The sequence below is a fragment of the Nomascus leucogenys genome, chromosome 1a, assembly GCF_006542625.1.
Source record: "Nomascus leucogenys isolate Asia chromosome 1a, Asia_NLE_v1, whole genome shotgun sequence".
Taxonomy (NCBI): Eukaryota; Metazoa; Chordata; class Mammalia; order Primates; family Hylobatidae; genus Nomascus; species Nomascus leucogenys.
The window spans coordinates 67,442,070-67,458,433 of NC_044381.1; the positions used below are offsets into that span (position 1 = coordinate 67,442,070).

Consider the following 16,364-nt stretch of genomic DNA (forward strand, 5'->3'; position numbering starts at 1 on the left):
TAGTTTTCCAGTTGATAATACTAAAACACATTTTCATAACTATTATAATGGTTCTAAGAAAATGCAAATGTCCACTATAACCAAAAAACTGTATTATGCCAGATGACACTAAGCAACATTTATCAAAATGCAGATGATATTTTACTCATTTTTAATCTTGTGGCTCAGCTTTTGAAGCTCAAATGTGGTTAATTTGAAATATTTGCGACTTCATTACTAAACTAATACTAGCTTTTATGTACTTTGAAATCCAGTGTGTATTTACACTTACAGCACATCTCAATTTATATTAATCACATTCAAGTGCTCAACAGCCACATGTGACAACTGGCTACCAGGCAGCACAGGGCTAAAAGTCTGGTAACAAAGCAGATCTACCCAGCCCAGTATCAATCAAAACAGCACAAAGAATTACTGGCTGTATTTATTAAACAGATATGGGATGTTTTGTTCAGTCCCGATTTTCACTTTCTTGTCTAGTAATAGCAAGAAACAGAACATACCATCATGTCTGAAATAGAATAAACAGCAACATGTTATAATTCAATTGTACATTCTGACTTAGGGGGTGGGTCTGTATTATTTGTAAAAATTTAAGTGTTAAGAAGGCAGAAGCTTTAATTATTTAATTTTCTGGACAGCTATAACAAAAACATTCTGGCATTATTATAGCAGAATCTGATCTTAAGAACAATGATCTTGTTTTTGAGGTTTTTTTAAAGAAAAAAGTATTTTTTTAACTTATTAAAGTCATTTATTACTAAATGTATGTCCAGAGAAAAATGTAAATTTTGAAATACAAGGCTTTCAAATCTCAAGCTTTAGGATGCTTTTCTCTTAGATGAAAATATGAGTCCAAAATCTAACATTAGACAATCCCGAAACAAAAAGTTGAAAATAAAGTTGATACTCTACCTAGGAGCACAGGGATGCCTGTATTGGGCCTTCTTATTTGTGTGATCTACATAATAGGTTCCAAATTCGGATGACTCAACTCGTTCCCATCCAGGAGGAAGTCCTTCTCGCTCAAGAGGATGGCTCCAGTGAGTTGTATTTGTGTTATGATCTATATAATATTTTCTCCCTCTCATTGTCCAGTCCACAGACCAGCCAGGAGGAAGGGGTAAATCTTCAGAACCATGGTTAGTCAAATTTCCTAAAGATGTAGCAGCAACTCTCCCAATACCTATGGGGAAAAAGAAAATGATAGAGAAGAAACAGAACAATTATCAATGCAAAAAAATGTGCCAGCTAGCAAAGTCACAACATTAACTATCCTGATTGTACTCTTCTATTTAAATTCATGATTATGTCCATTATGATGGTTTTCATAAAACTAGTCAGTATTACTATTAATTATAAAAAGGGGGAGGAACTAGACTTTGAAATTAGTGGAGGGTTTTTTGGCTGATGCTTCCATCAACAGGCCAAACATTTAACAACAGGCCAAACATTTAACAACAGGCTAAGCATCCCTAATCCAAAAATCTGAAATTTGAAATGCTCCAAAATCCAAAACTTCGAGAGCTGACATGTTGCCACAAGTAGAGAATTCCACACTTGACCTTATGTGATGAGTCATAGTTAAAATTCAGTTAAAACTTTGTTTTATGCACAAAATTATTTAAAATATTATGTAAAATTACCTTCAGGCTATGTGTAGAAGGTATATATGAAATATAAATGAATTTCATGTTCAGATTTGGGATCTCTTCCCAAGATATCTCATTATGGATATACAAATATTCCAAAAAAAAAAAAAATCCAAAATCTCAAACACTGCTGGTCCTAAGCATTTTGGGGTAAGGGATAATCAACCTGTAGCAGTAAAGCTACTTAAGTATGTATACTGCCAAAAGAAAAGTGGGAAAAAGAAAATTTCCCCTGATTAAAGATTTGACATTTCATCTTTAAAAAAAATGCAAAAATGAACTTGTAAAACTATTCCCAGTTATAAATTCTTAAAAGTAATCTGGCTGCGCCCTAGAATTGTTAAGTAAGCTTAAGGTAGCAGGGTTAAGGTCAACACACAAAAACTAATTAAATATTTATATATTAACAAACAACAACTGGAAACAAAAGTTATTGAGATAATATTATTTATAATAGCGCCAAAAAATTGTGCAGGATCCATATGCTAAAAACTACAAAACACTGATGAAAGAAATAAAAAACCTATCACATTAATGGATTGGAAGATTCAACATAAAGTTAAGATGTCAATTCTCCTGAAATGATCTTTATCTTTATAGGAGTCCCCCCTTATCCATGGGGGGATCCATTCCAAGACCCCCTGTAGATGCCTGAAACTGCAGATAGTACTTAACCCTGTGTATGCTGTTTTCCTATACATACGTATCTATGATGAAGTTTAACTTATAAATTAGGCACAGTAAGGGATTAACAACAATAAAATTGAACAATTATAACATTATAATAAAAACTGGGTGAATGTGATCTCTCTCTCTCTTGAAAGATCTTGTACCATATTCATCTATTTTCAGACTGCAGTTGCAGAAGTAACTGAAATTGTGGAAAGCAAAGATAAAACGAGACTACTGTCATTCCAATAAAAATTCCGGCCGGGCGCGGTGGCTCACGCCTGTAATCCCAGCACTTTGGGAGGCCAAGGTGAGCGGATCACCTGAAGTCTGGAGTTTGAGACCAGCCTGACCAACATGGTGAAACCCCGTCTCTACTAAAAACACAAAAATTAGCCGGGCGTGGTGGTGGACGCCTGTAATCCCCAGCTACTCGGGAGGCTGAGGCAGGAGAATCGCTTGAACCTGAAAGCAGAGGTTGCAGTGAGCCGAGAACGCGCCATTGCACTCCATCCTGGGCAACAAGAGTGAAACTCTGTCTCAAAAAAAAAAAAAAAATTCCGTGGAGTTTTTGTAGATACAGTTATTAAACAGATTTTAAAATGTATACTGAAAGGCAAAAGAACTAGAGTAGCCAAAACAATTTTTTTGAAAAAGGGATAAAGTTGAAGGACTCACACTACCTGATTTTTAAGGCTTACTATAAAGCTACAGTAATCAAGACAGTATGGTATTGTCAGAAGAACAGACAAATAGATAAATGGAACCAAACAGAGAATCCAAAAGCACACCCACACAGACATGGTCAACTGATTTTTTTATAAAGGTGAAAGGGCAACAGTGGGGAAAGGTTAGTTTTTCCAACAAATGACGTTGCAACAACTGGACATCCATATGCAAAAAACCTAATCACAACCTCTACCTCCCACCTTATATCCAAATTAACTCAAAATAGATCATATATCTAAATTTAAAACTGTAACGCTTTTACAAGAAAAAAATAGAATAAATTTTCATGAGTTTGGACAGAGTACTTTTTTTTTTACCATGATGCTGAAAGTTCAACTCATAAAGAAAAAATACTGATTAAATTGAACTCTGTCAAGATTAAAAATGCTTGTGAAGGACACTAAGAGAAAGAAAATCAAGCTGTAAACTGGGAGAAAATATTTGCAAATCACATTATTAGCCAAAGAACTCTGATCCAGAATATACAAAGAACTCTCAAAACTCAACATGAAGAAAACAACCCTGAGCCTGGTGCAGTGACACGCACCTGTAGTTCAACCTACTCAGGAAGCTGAGTAGGTGGGTTACTTGAGCCCAAGATTTTGGGTCTGTAGCACACTATCATCACGCCTGTGAACATCACGCTACTGCACTCCGGTCTGTGCAACAGAGTGAAACCCCTTCTCTCAAAACAAAAACAGAAGAAGAAAACAAAACGACCCAGTTAAAAAAAAAGGGGCAAGAATTTTTAACAGGCACTTCACCGAAGACAACATATTGGCGGTAAATAGCACATGAAAAAATGCTCAGGATCATAAGCAGCTGTGAGAGAAATGCAAATTAAAACCATAATGAAATGACAATACACGTATACGAAAATGGCCAAAAACAAAACAAAACCTGACAATGCAAGTTCTTACGTGGATACAGAACAACTGGAATGCCCATACACTGCTGGTGTGGATGCAAAATGCTAGTCACTCTGGAGAACAGCTTAGCAATTTCTTATAAAGTTAAACATATGCTTTTCATATGCTACAGCAATCCCATTCCCAAATATTTACCCTAGAGAAATGAGAAGTCATCTTCATACAAAATCCTATTTGTAGATATTTACAATGACTGTATTCATATTTGCCCCAAAGTAGAAACGACACACATGTCCTTTAACAGAATGGATAAACAAACTGTGGTGCAACTGTACAGTGAAATCTACTCAGGAATAAAATGGAACTAATTATTGGTACATGCAAGAATCTCAAAAATGAATCTCAGAAGTATCATGCTGAGGGAAAGCAGCCCAGTCTCAAGTGGCTACAAATTGTATGGTTCATTTTTATGAGATTCTTCCAAACGCAAAACTACTAGGACAGAAAACAGTGATTGCTAGGAACTGGAGGTGAGGGACAGGAGTTGACTATAAGAGGACAACCTAAGGGAATTTTAGAGGGTGTTTGAAATGTTCTATATTCTCATTACACAGGCATTACATGAAATCTATATATATGTTAATACTCAGAACTGTGTAACTTGAAAAAAGTTAAATTTGCTACATTTTTTAAAAGAATAATCTGGCTGCATAATTTTATTCTCACACAAGAATACTAATAGTTGGCCGGGTGCGGTGGCTCATGCCTGTAATCTCAGCACCTTGGGAGGCCGAGGCGGGCAGATCATGAGGTCAGGAGATCGAGACCATCCTGGCTAACACAGTGAAACCCCGTCTCTACTAAAAACACAAAAATTAGCCGGGCATGGTGGTGGGTGCCTGTAGTCCCAGCTACTCGGGAGGCTGAGACAGGAGAATGGCATGAACCCAGGAGGCGGAGGTTGCAATGAGCCAAGATTGCGCCACTACACTCCAGCCTGGGCGACAGAGCGAGACTCTGTCTCAAAAAAAAAAAAAAAAAAAAAAAAGAATACTAATAGCATATGTATAACAAATCACCCCGAAACTCAGTGGCTTAAAACAAGGAGTATTTATTTGGTTCACTAGAGGTTGGTGATACTGGCTGAGCTAAGGTTTTCCTTGATATTTGGTACAAGTTATCTTTACTGTCTCATTACTTGATGAAAGTTATCTCTTGTATAACTTTCAATATGAAGCCCTACTGATGATCAGACCTCCCTTTCTTCTCTGACTTAAGCTGCTATTTTTTTTACCCCTAGTTCACTCTGTTCCAGCTACACTCACCTCCTGGATGCTGTTCTCAAACATGGCGGGTACTGGCTGTTTACTCTCCCTAGAACATTCTTCCTTCAGATATTCTCTTGGCTCACTCTCACCCTCTTCAAGCCTCTTCTCAAATGTCTCAATGAAGCTTATTCCTACTATGGCAATCTACATCTGCTGAGCTTCTACTTACCGTTTTACTTTTTTAAAAAGCACTTTAACCTTTTAACTTATTATATAATTTCAGTTTGTTTATTTACCTACAAGAATCCCACAAAGAAGATTCTTAGGACAGGAATCTTTGTTTTGTTCACAGATACATCTCCAGTCTCTAGAACGGTGTCCACAGAATAAAGCACATAGTAAGTGTTAAATAAATAAGCTGCAGCAATAAAGACAGTGTGGTATTAGTGGAGGAGATACACATCAATGAGACAGAAACTGCATAAATCTTTCCCTTGATTTTTGGACTTATTTTGCCTCTTTAACTCCCACATTTTACTAGTTCTAAAACGAAGGTATTTATTACAATCAAGAGAGTAAATTTGTTAGCCACTAGGCAGCAAATACAGATGTATTATCACTGCTGGTGCATGTTCTAACACAGTCCTAGGAAGACAGTATGTGGTTCATACTATTATTAATCCTCATTATTTGTAACAGTTGCACCCCAGACAAAATTTTAACATAAATTTGAATCCCTGTCCCTGAAAGGTACAAGGATACAGCATTTAAATGAAAAGTTAGTGCATTAACAGAAGACTGCCAGTCAACCCAAAGCCCTAACTGCCAAATTCAGAATATCCCAGAATGGTCAAAATAAGAAAGACTGGGTGACCACTGAGGTGTGAAGGAGTACCATGCCAGAGCAAAACATCTACTAGTCAAAAGTTCCCAGACGACTTTGAAGAGCTTTTAAAATTACAGTTGGCTGGAAACTAAGGCCAAAATGAAAACATCAAGTTTACCTTTAAGGAAAGGCAAATGAAACAGACCCCAGTGACAAAAGGTAATTTAGAAGAAACTTTAAACTTAAGGTAAATGCTTCAATTCAAACTCAGATTCTAAAGAAGGATATGTAAGTGTATGGATAAATACAGGTTATTGGCATGTGGTTTAAGAAACTGTTTTTATTTAAATACAACATACAATGCATATGCAGAAGGCTAGTCACTGCAGCAACATCTATAGTTGCAAAAGGCTAGAAATCAACCAAATGTCCAATAATAGCAAACTGGATGATTACACTATTACACACACAGAACAGAGTACTATATTATATAGCTGTAAACATGAATGAAGATGATTTCTATTTATTGCCCTGGAATAATATTCGGGATGTATTACGTGAAAAAACAGTCTGGACAGTACACCACCATACATATATATATATATGTAGTAGCCAGCCAGTAAGGTGACCCTGGGCCCCAATTATCCCTGTCCTCCTGGTATTCACACCCTTTTCTGTGTGACCAATAGTTCAAGGCAGAAAGGATGGTGTGTGACTTCTGAGATTAGGATATAAAAGACCATGCAGCTTCTGCCTTGGTCAAGTGTACTTGCTCTCATCACTCACCCTGGGGGAAACCAGATACCATATCATGAGAAGCCCATGAGTGACAAATTTAGGCCTTCAGCCAGAACTGAAGCCTCCTACTAACAGCCTTGTGAGTGAACTTAGAAGAGGATCTTTTGGCTGGGTCAGCACTTTGGGAGGCCAAGGTGGATGGACCACCTGATCTCAGAAGTTTGAGACCAGCCTGGCCAAGAGGACAGAAGCCTATCTCTAATAAAATTACAAATAATTAGCTGGGCGTGGCAGCACAAGCCTGTAGTCCCAGCTACTCAGGAGGCTGAGGCAGGAGAACGCTTGAACCTGGGAGATGGAGGTTGCAGTGAGCCGAGAGTGCGCTACTGCACTCAAGCCTGAGTGACAGAGACTCATCTCCAAAAAAAAAAAAGAAAGAAAGAAATGGATCTTTCAGCCCGAGCAAAGCCTTCAGATAACTGCAGCCCCAGCTGCCGTGTGTGAACTGCAACTTCATGAGAGATCCTGATTCAGAATGACCTGGCTAAGCCGCTTCCAAAATCCTGACCCACAGAAACTGAGATAATAAATGTTTATTGTTTTATGCCAATGAGTTTGAGAATAATGTGTTTTACAGCTACAGAAACCTAACACAATATATATGAAAGAAAATAATATGAATATTTTACATATATATGTATTTGTATCTATTTTCATAAAATGTTGCAGTGAAGTATGTAACAAAAATTAATAAAATTGGGTATTTACAGGGGAGGAGGGAAATGGGGTGGAAGAGGACAGGGATAGAATTAATTTTCTAAATGTATTCTGTTTTATCGTTTTGATTTTGCAACCTTTTAAATATCCTATATAACTTCCAAACAAAATTAAATCAAAATTTAGAAAATGCAATCCCTAAAAAGTGAAAACAAAATGAAGTAAACAAATCTAACAGTGCATGAAGCAGCTAAAGCATACTTCAGAAAAATTAATTCAAAGTGAATTTTATTACTTATTTATTGTTATTTATTTTTGAGACAGGGTCTCACTCTGTCACCCAGGCTGGAGTGCAGTGGCACAATTACGGCTCACTGCAGCCTCAACCTCCTGGGCTCAAGCAATCCTCCCACCTCCCAAGTAGGTGTGACTATGGACATGCACCACCTAGCCTGGCTAATTTTTTAAACTATTTTTTGTAAAGACAGGGTCTCATTATGTTGCCCAGGCTGGTCTCAAAACCCTTAGACTCAAGCATTCCTCCCATCACGGCCTCCCAGTGTGCTAGGATTACAGGCATGCGCCCCTGTGCCCAGCCCAAAGAGAATTTTCAACACAATAAATTGTACTTCTTCATCAGGAAATATCCTAAATTTTAAAAATAAACTACAAAGAAATCTTCTGTTTTATTCAGTAATCATATTGTCGATGATAGTATTTTTAAAGCTAGTTATGCTATGAAGCAAATGAATAGTTATGTAATTGTCAACAGGAACCAAGATTTTCAGTCTGAGAAAAAAATAAAAATCAAAGGCAAAAAGAAGGTAGCTCAATGTTAATGTACTTACTGCCAACAAACTGTACACTTAAAAATGGTTAAGATGGTAAATTTTGTTATGTGTATTTTATCACGATTAAAATTTTTTTTTTAAAAAACCTAAAAGTAAAAACTTGGAAATCTTAAACTGCCAACAGTATGAGCTCATAATGAATTTCTATTTCCAGAAAGCAACAAAACGTATTTCCTAGATATGTCCGTTGAAAAGGTCTACAAGCATTAATCCACCAAATAGCAATGAGTACAAGCATGCAATCCCTGAATACTACTTCCCCATCGAAAGGAACCAGGGATCCTTAGATAAATGGTTGAGTACAGGACTGAGGCAGAAAATGCACAATATGAGCCTGGAACATCTAGTCACATTAGAAAGCAGAGAGAAATAAAAAGGAACCAACACTGAAGGGGCTCCTGCCACCAAAACAGCAGCAATTTAAACATCAAAAGGAATTACCACACCAATAATTAAAACGTAAGTCTTAAAAATCTTAAAATCTACCAGTTCATCTTGGAGAAATGGCTTCTGGGTCAGGGAAAATACATGATAATATGGAACATGAGAAAAACATCAGACTTTTGAAATTGAAAAAAAAGGCCGGGCACAGTGGCTCGTGCCTATAATCCCAACACTTTGGGAGGCCAAGGTGGGTGTATCACCTGAGGTCAAGAGTTCAAGACCAGCCTGGCCAACATGGCGAAACTCCATCTCTACTAAATATACAAAAATTAGCCAGGCATGGTGGCACGTGGCGATGATCCCAGCTATTCAGGAGGCTGAGACAGGAGAACTGCTTGAACCTGGGAGGTGGAGGTTGCAATGAGCCAAGATTACACCACTGCACTCTAGCCTGGGTGACAGAGGGAGACGTCTAAAAAAAAAAGAAATTGAAAAAAAAAAATGAATTGAAATTGAGGTACAATCTACAAAACATTTTGTACTCCTAAAAACTGTCAAGGTCATAAAAAACAAAAGACTGAGAAACTAGCATAGATTAAAGAAGACTAAAAACATACAACAATGAAATGCAATGCAGTACACTCTGGAATGAATCCTAGAACAGAAAATGAACATTAATTAAAAAATGATAAAATCCCAATAAAGCTTGGCATTAAAGATCCATGAGTTCATGGTTACTTCTGTAGGTGGCTAGGGTATCAATTCATTATTCTGAAATAGCAAACAAAGGAAAAGATCTAGCATTTAACCCTGCTTTCCTATATGAACAGCAACCAAATAATTGATAAAGTCCTTAATTATAATATTCTAACTAATAAAGAAGAAATGACAGAATTCAAGTATCAAAATTTGCAACACTTAGACATACTTTGGAGATATTTCAGGTTTGGTTCCAGATTACTGCAATAAAGTGAATATTGCAATAAAGTGAGTTATGTGAATTTTTTCGTTTCCCAGTGAATATAAAGGTTACCTTTACGGCCGGGCACGGTGGCTCACACCTGTAATCCCAGCACTTTGGGAGGCCGAGGCAGGTGGATCATGAGGTCAAGAGATGGAGACCATCCTGGCCAACATGGTGAAACCCCGTCTCTACTAAAAATACAAAAATTAGCTGGGCCTGGTGGCACATACTTGTAGTCCCAACTACTCGGGAGGCTGAGGCAGCAGAATCGCTTGAACCTGGGAAGTGGGGGTGGCAGTGAGCCGAGATCGCATCACTGCACTCCAACCTGGCAAGAGAGTGAGACTCCATCTCAAAAAAAAAAAAAAAAAAAGTTATATTTTACAATATACTGTAGTCTATTAAGTGTGCAATAGCATTGTATCTTAAAAAAAAGTACAGGTCTTAATAAAAAAAATTTTATTGCTAAAAAAATGCTAATGATTATCTGAGCCTTCAGTGAATTCACAGCATCTTTTTGCTAGTGGAGGGTCCCGTCTCCATATTGATGGCTGCTGACTGATTAGGCTGGTGGTGTTTGAAGGCTGGGGTAGCTGTGGCAATTTCTTAAAGACAACAATGAAGTCTGCTCCATCAATGGACTTTTCCTTTCATGAAAGATTTTTCTGTAGCATGTGATGCTGTTTGACAGCATTTTACCCACAGTAGCATTTCTTTCAAATTGGCGTCAATCCTCTCAAATTCCACTACTGCATCAACTAAATTTATTTAATATCCTAAATCATTAGTCATTTCAACAATATTTACAGCTTCTTCACCAAGAGTATATTCTATCTCAAGAAACCACTTTCTTTGCTCATCCATAAAAAGCAACTCATCTGTTCAAATTTTATCATGAGGCCAGCAGCAATGTAGTCACAACAGGCTCCACTTCTTATTTTAGCTTAGTTTGCACACAAGTGCAATTCCTTGTGATGCCCCAAAACAATTACAATAGTAACATCAGCAATCACTGACCACAGATCACCATAACAGGCAGAAATGAAAAAAGTTTGAAATATTGCAAGAATTACCAAGATGTGACAGAGACATGAAATGAGCACGTGCTGTTGGACTGCCACAAACCTTCAATTTGTAAAAAACACAGTATCTGCAAAACACAATAGAGCAAAGCACAGTAAAATGAGGTATGCCTGTAATAGTGCTAGCCAATGATCATTAATGGCTGCCAAAAACCAATAATAGATAAAAGGCTTATGGAGAACTTCATGATGGATGAATTAAGCTGACATCTGTATCCATGGCTGCATCTTAATTTAACATCACAGACAAATCAGTCATTATATGTCACTGGAACCTATGCGATAGTAAGTACACAACATTATGAAGTATTCTGGCAAAAAGGATGCAAGAACAAAACAGACTAAAGATCACCCTTGTTTGGTATCCTTTCAAAACAAAGCTAACATATAATTTTTGAAAAGATGGTGGCAATAAAACAGAACAAAACAAGCCTTTTGGTGAAACTGACCTTAGGCTTCTATTAAACTGCAATTGAAAGTTTAATATGTATAGTTTAAGCAACTTCAGTACTTAAAGAGAAAATATTTAAACAGAAAAGAAGCCAATGTATGAAACACATGTATACAGCAAATGACTTTAATATCACATCATAGAAACACAAAATTACTTTACACTCTAGTATGTCCATTATGTTAAAAACGCTTTAGAGCCAAAACCAAGCATAGCAATGTAACAATTTTTTCTAATGTATACTTAATTCAGTGTGTTTATATTGAGTTACTTACAAAAGCCATAATATTTTGGCTAACAGAGCTTCCCTCAGGAAATATATAATAGAAATAAATTTCTAAATACTGCATTATTAAAAACAAAAACTAGCTTTTTTTTTGAGACGGAGTCTAGCCTCATCCCCCAGGCTAAAGTGCAGTGGTGCAATCTCAGCTCACTGCAACCTCCACCTCCCAGGTTCAAGCGATTCTCCTGCCTCAGCCTCCGGAGTAGGTGAGATTACAGGAGCCTGCCACCATGCCTGGCTACTTTTTGTATTTTTAGTAGAGATGGGGTTTCACCATGTTGGTCAGGCTGGTCTCTAACTCCTGACCTTAGTTGATCCGTCTGTCTTGGCCTCCCAAAGTGCTAGGATTACAGGCATGAGCCACTGTACCCGGCCTAAAAACAAAAGCCTTTATAGTAATTAAAAACAATACAAGGGCCGGGTGCAGTGGCTCATGCCTGTGATCCCAGCACTGGGAGGCCAAGGTGGGTGGATCACCTGAGGTCGGGAGTTCGAAACCAGCCTGACCAACATGGAGAAATCCCGTCTCTACTAAAAATACAAAATTAGCCAGGCATGGTGGCACATGCCTATAATTCCAGCTACTTGGGAGGCTGAGGCAGAATAATCACTTGAACCCAGGAGGCAGAGGTTGTGGTGGGCCAAGATCGTGCTATTGCACTCCAGCCTGGGCAACAAAAGTGAAACTCCGTCTCAAAAAAAAAACAAAAACAAAAACTATACAGGTTTAGAGAATATTAAAAGTTTGTGGCAATTTCATCTATTAAGAAAGCCCATATTTTCATATATGTACTGAACTTGCCTAAATCTAGAACCACATGTACTTTTACATTTAAACAACATTAGGTACCAAAAGCCATATCTGACTATAAATTCGCAATTCATATTTAGAGGAAGCACAAAGACCCCCCTCGGTAAAAACTCTCATTTTTAAAGCCTGACAATTTGATAAAGGAGCCATGAAGTACCCAAAAAGTTGCAAATAGGCACATCAGCTTTACCAACTCTATTAAAACCCCAATGCACTCTGAAGCCATGATTCCTAAACTTTTTAGAGATATCTATTAATAATTTCAAAACATACCCCAACTGTACTTTTTTTTTTGAGATGGAGTCTCGCTCTGTCGCCCAGGCTGGAGTGCAGTGGCGCGATCTCCGCTCACTGCAAGCTCCGCCTCCCGGGTTCATGCTTTTCTCCTGCCTCAGCCTCCTGAGTAGCTGGGACTACAGGCACCCGCCACCACGGCCGGCTAATTTTTTGTATTTTTAGTAGAGACGGGGTTTCACCATGTTAGCCAGGATAGTCTCGATCTCCTGACCTCGTGATCCGCCCGTCTCAGCCTCCCAAAGTGCTGGGATTACAGGCGTGAGTCACCGCACCCAGCCCCAGCTGTACTTTCTGAAAGCACAATGTGTGATATATTTTTTCAAATTATTATTTGGGATAATTTTATAAAATCTACTGAGATAAATGTACAGCACAAAATAATGCAAAACACTAGTCTAAAGCATAAAGCATTACCGGTAATAAAACAGATCCAGAAGATTAAAAAAAAAAAAAAAAAAGCTATGTCATGCTCTAATACATCATTCCTCCAGTATGAGTTCAGCCAAAAAGCTCAAACTTCAATAACTAACATCCCAAGTATGTGGGAAAAGCACAGAACACAAAACACTTACTTTTTTTTTTTTTTTTTTTGAGACAGAGTCTCGCTCTGTCGCCCATGCTGGAGTGCACAGGTGCAATCTTGGCTCACTGCACCCTCCACTCCGCGGGTTCCCGGGTTCAAGTGATTCTCCTGCCTCAGCCTCCTGAGTAGCTGGGATTACAGGCACACGCCACCATGCCCAGCTAATTTTTGTATTTTTAGTAGAGACGGTGTTTCACCATGTTGGTCAGGCTGGTCTCGAACTCCTGACCTTGTGATCTGCCCGCTTCGGCCTCCCAAAGTGCTGGGAAACACTCACTCTTACAAAGGACATGTGCAAACAGTTATGGATGTGTATTCTATCCCCAGCCCTTTCCATATGTCTTACTTCATAGCCAAAACTGCTCTAGGAGGTAGTACTATTACCACCAATTTACAGACGAGAAAACAGGTTCAAGTGAATTATTTTACCAGTGGTCACACAAGTGGTATAAGGTCAAATGACAAACCGGTTACTAACCATGTAATCTCAACAACAAAAGGTCAATTTTTATCTATTCTTTAAAGAAAAATTGACTACCACTAGTAAAAGAAAAAGCAAACCACCAATTTTGAACCAAAGCAGTGGGAAAAAATGATAACTTCAGTTTTTGAGTGACAAGAACAAAATTGGCTTTCTATAATTTCAAGGAGTCCTTGAAAGTAATAAACTGGATTCATAATTAATCCTCAAAACAGCTTCTATTTGCAGGAATTAACTGCACAAACACCTTCTATTAATACAAAGTAAAACATTCATACACTAAACATGACTTAGTCGAAGACACAGATAAAGTATTATTTTCTCTCTCAACTATCAGTAGATGTGCCAAAAAACTTAATCTCATACAACCAGGCAGATATTTATGAGATCTACCATTATGAATAAAACTCAAAAAGGCCGGTTTCCAAATTTTGTAGTGGTTACAGAGAATAAAATGGATCTAGAGCTCTAATACAGTTCCACAAGGTCCCTGGTAATGGATACTACACATTATCAGCGTGTGTTATAATCAAGATGTTGATAAAGAGATCTAAGTATTAAACCCAACCAAATGCTTTCTCTCTTCCTCTGCAATATAAATACAGAAAAGGTGGTGTCTCTAAAGATTATCAACCCCTCCTCAAAAGATTCTGGTTACACAAATATTTTACACATTACCCAAGTAATTGCAAATCCAGTATTTCTTGATGAAGCCCACACTTTTCAGTTTGATTTTTGTAGCCTGATTTCTTTAGTCATCTTTAAACATTTAAAAATGTTTTCAAGACAGAACTAAAATTTAAGCGCAAAACAAAGGAATTCAATCTGCCTTTAGTATTCCAACTAAAGACTTCCTGTTAACAGCAGGATTCCTTCCTTTGGCACATACAGTAAGTGCTTGACTGGTATGTGGCCAAGAACATTAAAGGTCAAATTTTCTAATCTGAAAGTTCTACAGCTAAACGTAGAACTTTCTAGGCTGTAAAACTTTCTGAGATTATACAACTTGTTTTTGTGCTTCTACTAAATACAATAAGCTGAATTTAACCCTTGACATGAGGTGTTTCCTGAAAATCTAGTAACTAATTGACAAGAATTACTATTGCCATTGTCATTACAAAACAAATTTTCCAACCTTTTTATGCTTATGACAATCAAAATTGAATGTTTCTGAAAATAAATCTATTGCACATCCCTATCCTATCCTCCTACAAACCTTCTCCTTTCTATTCATTCAAATTCCTTGAACCTTATTCAGCATAAATCCTAAAAATATGTTTTAAGTCTTCTCAAGGTGAATTCAAGAAATTTTCAGCTACTGTCTCATATTCAGGTTTTTCCCTTCCAGAAAAGGCAGTTATTAGGCTTTTCTGTTTGGCATGTAATTGGTTATTAATCTTTCCCTGCAACTTAAGAGGTTCCTTCAAAAAAAGTACTATTTTTTCTACAAGGTAAAACATTAAATCTATATTGCCCTGATAAAAATTAATCTTATCAAATGAAGTCTCTCAAGCAGTGTATCAACTGCTGTAAAGAATTTTTTTTTTTTTTTGGTTGGGAGAGATACCTTATTACCAGAGAGATTCTTCAACTACCTGCAACTTTCTTTAAACCTAATGCAATCTGATATAAAAGAGCCTGGGATGAGATTTCGAATGCAGAAGTCTACTGTCTCATTAAAACAAGGTCTTGGCTCTTCCATGAAATCAAATCTTATTTCGGTGTATGTGTGTTCCAATAAAACTATTTTATTGCAGGAGGCAAGTCTATCTGGCCTATGGGTGTAGCTTGCTGCCTCCTGCTGAAACCTCCCTCATAAAATTAAAAACACCCTCAAGATTAAAATTACGGTAAGGGCCTAAATTTTGATAAAATATTTTCCTTCTCTCTTTTTCCACCTCCATGTATGATTGCTTGCAAAGTCATTTCAACAAATGGCAGTCACTACTAATTACCTTCCTGTGGTAGCCCCTGGGCAGGCTGCCCATAAGATTAACGAACTTGTTTCTTTTAAAGAACAATAATCCAGACTGGGTGCTGTGGCACATGCCTGTAATCCCAGCACTTTGGGAGGCCAAGGCAGGCAGGTTGCTTGAGCTTGGGAGTTTGACCAGCCTGGGCAACACTGTGAAATTCAGTCTCTACTAAAAATACAAAAAATTAGCCAGGTGTGGTGCATGCCTGTAGTCCCAGCTACTCAGGAGGCTGAGGTGGGAGGATCGCTTGAGCCCTAGTGGTCGAGGCTGCAGTGAGCTGTGATCATGCTACTGCACTACAGCCTGGGTAACGGAGCAAGATTATGTCTCAAAAAAGAAAAGAGAAGAACAAGAAAACAATGATCCTAGATCACACAGACCCCCTTGATAGTTTCCAGAAGTTGGACTGGCCAAACAGGCCAGGCCACTTTGATCACTGGTGATCTCACCTCTTGCAAACTTTTCTGCTAAGCTAAACAGTAACCTGCCATTTTTTCCCAGCTTTCTTTCCATAGTAACTGGCAGTCACAAACACTACTGTAAAACCTAAGGCTGGTCTTCGAGATATTTTTCAGACTTTGCTTACAAGTGGACCAACTGACACCAAATGGACCAGTGTTCCATGAACTCAACCAAGGAACTGACTTGGTCTTGTGACTCCCCAATTTCCCTGCGACTGATTCAGCACATGAAGACAGCATTGACAACCCTATGATCTCATCCCAGTCCA

General features: G+C 37.9%; 1 protein-coding gene across 2 annotated transcripts in view; it reads right to left on the reverse strand.

The window, feature by feature from the left end:
• Positions 1-16,364, reverse strand: part of SAV1 (salvador family WW domain containing protein 1) — a 36,746-nt gene that overhangs the window by 12,047 nt on the left and 8,335 nt on the right. For both annotated transcript variants that reach the window (XM_030810292.1, XM_030810288.1), the window contains exon 3: positions 916-1,186. In XM_030810292.1, the coding sequence (XP_030666152.1) occupies positions 916-1,186 (271 nt within the window). The remainder of the gene's footprint in view (positions 1-915; positions 1,187-16,364) is intronic.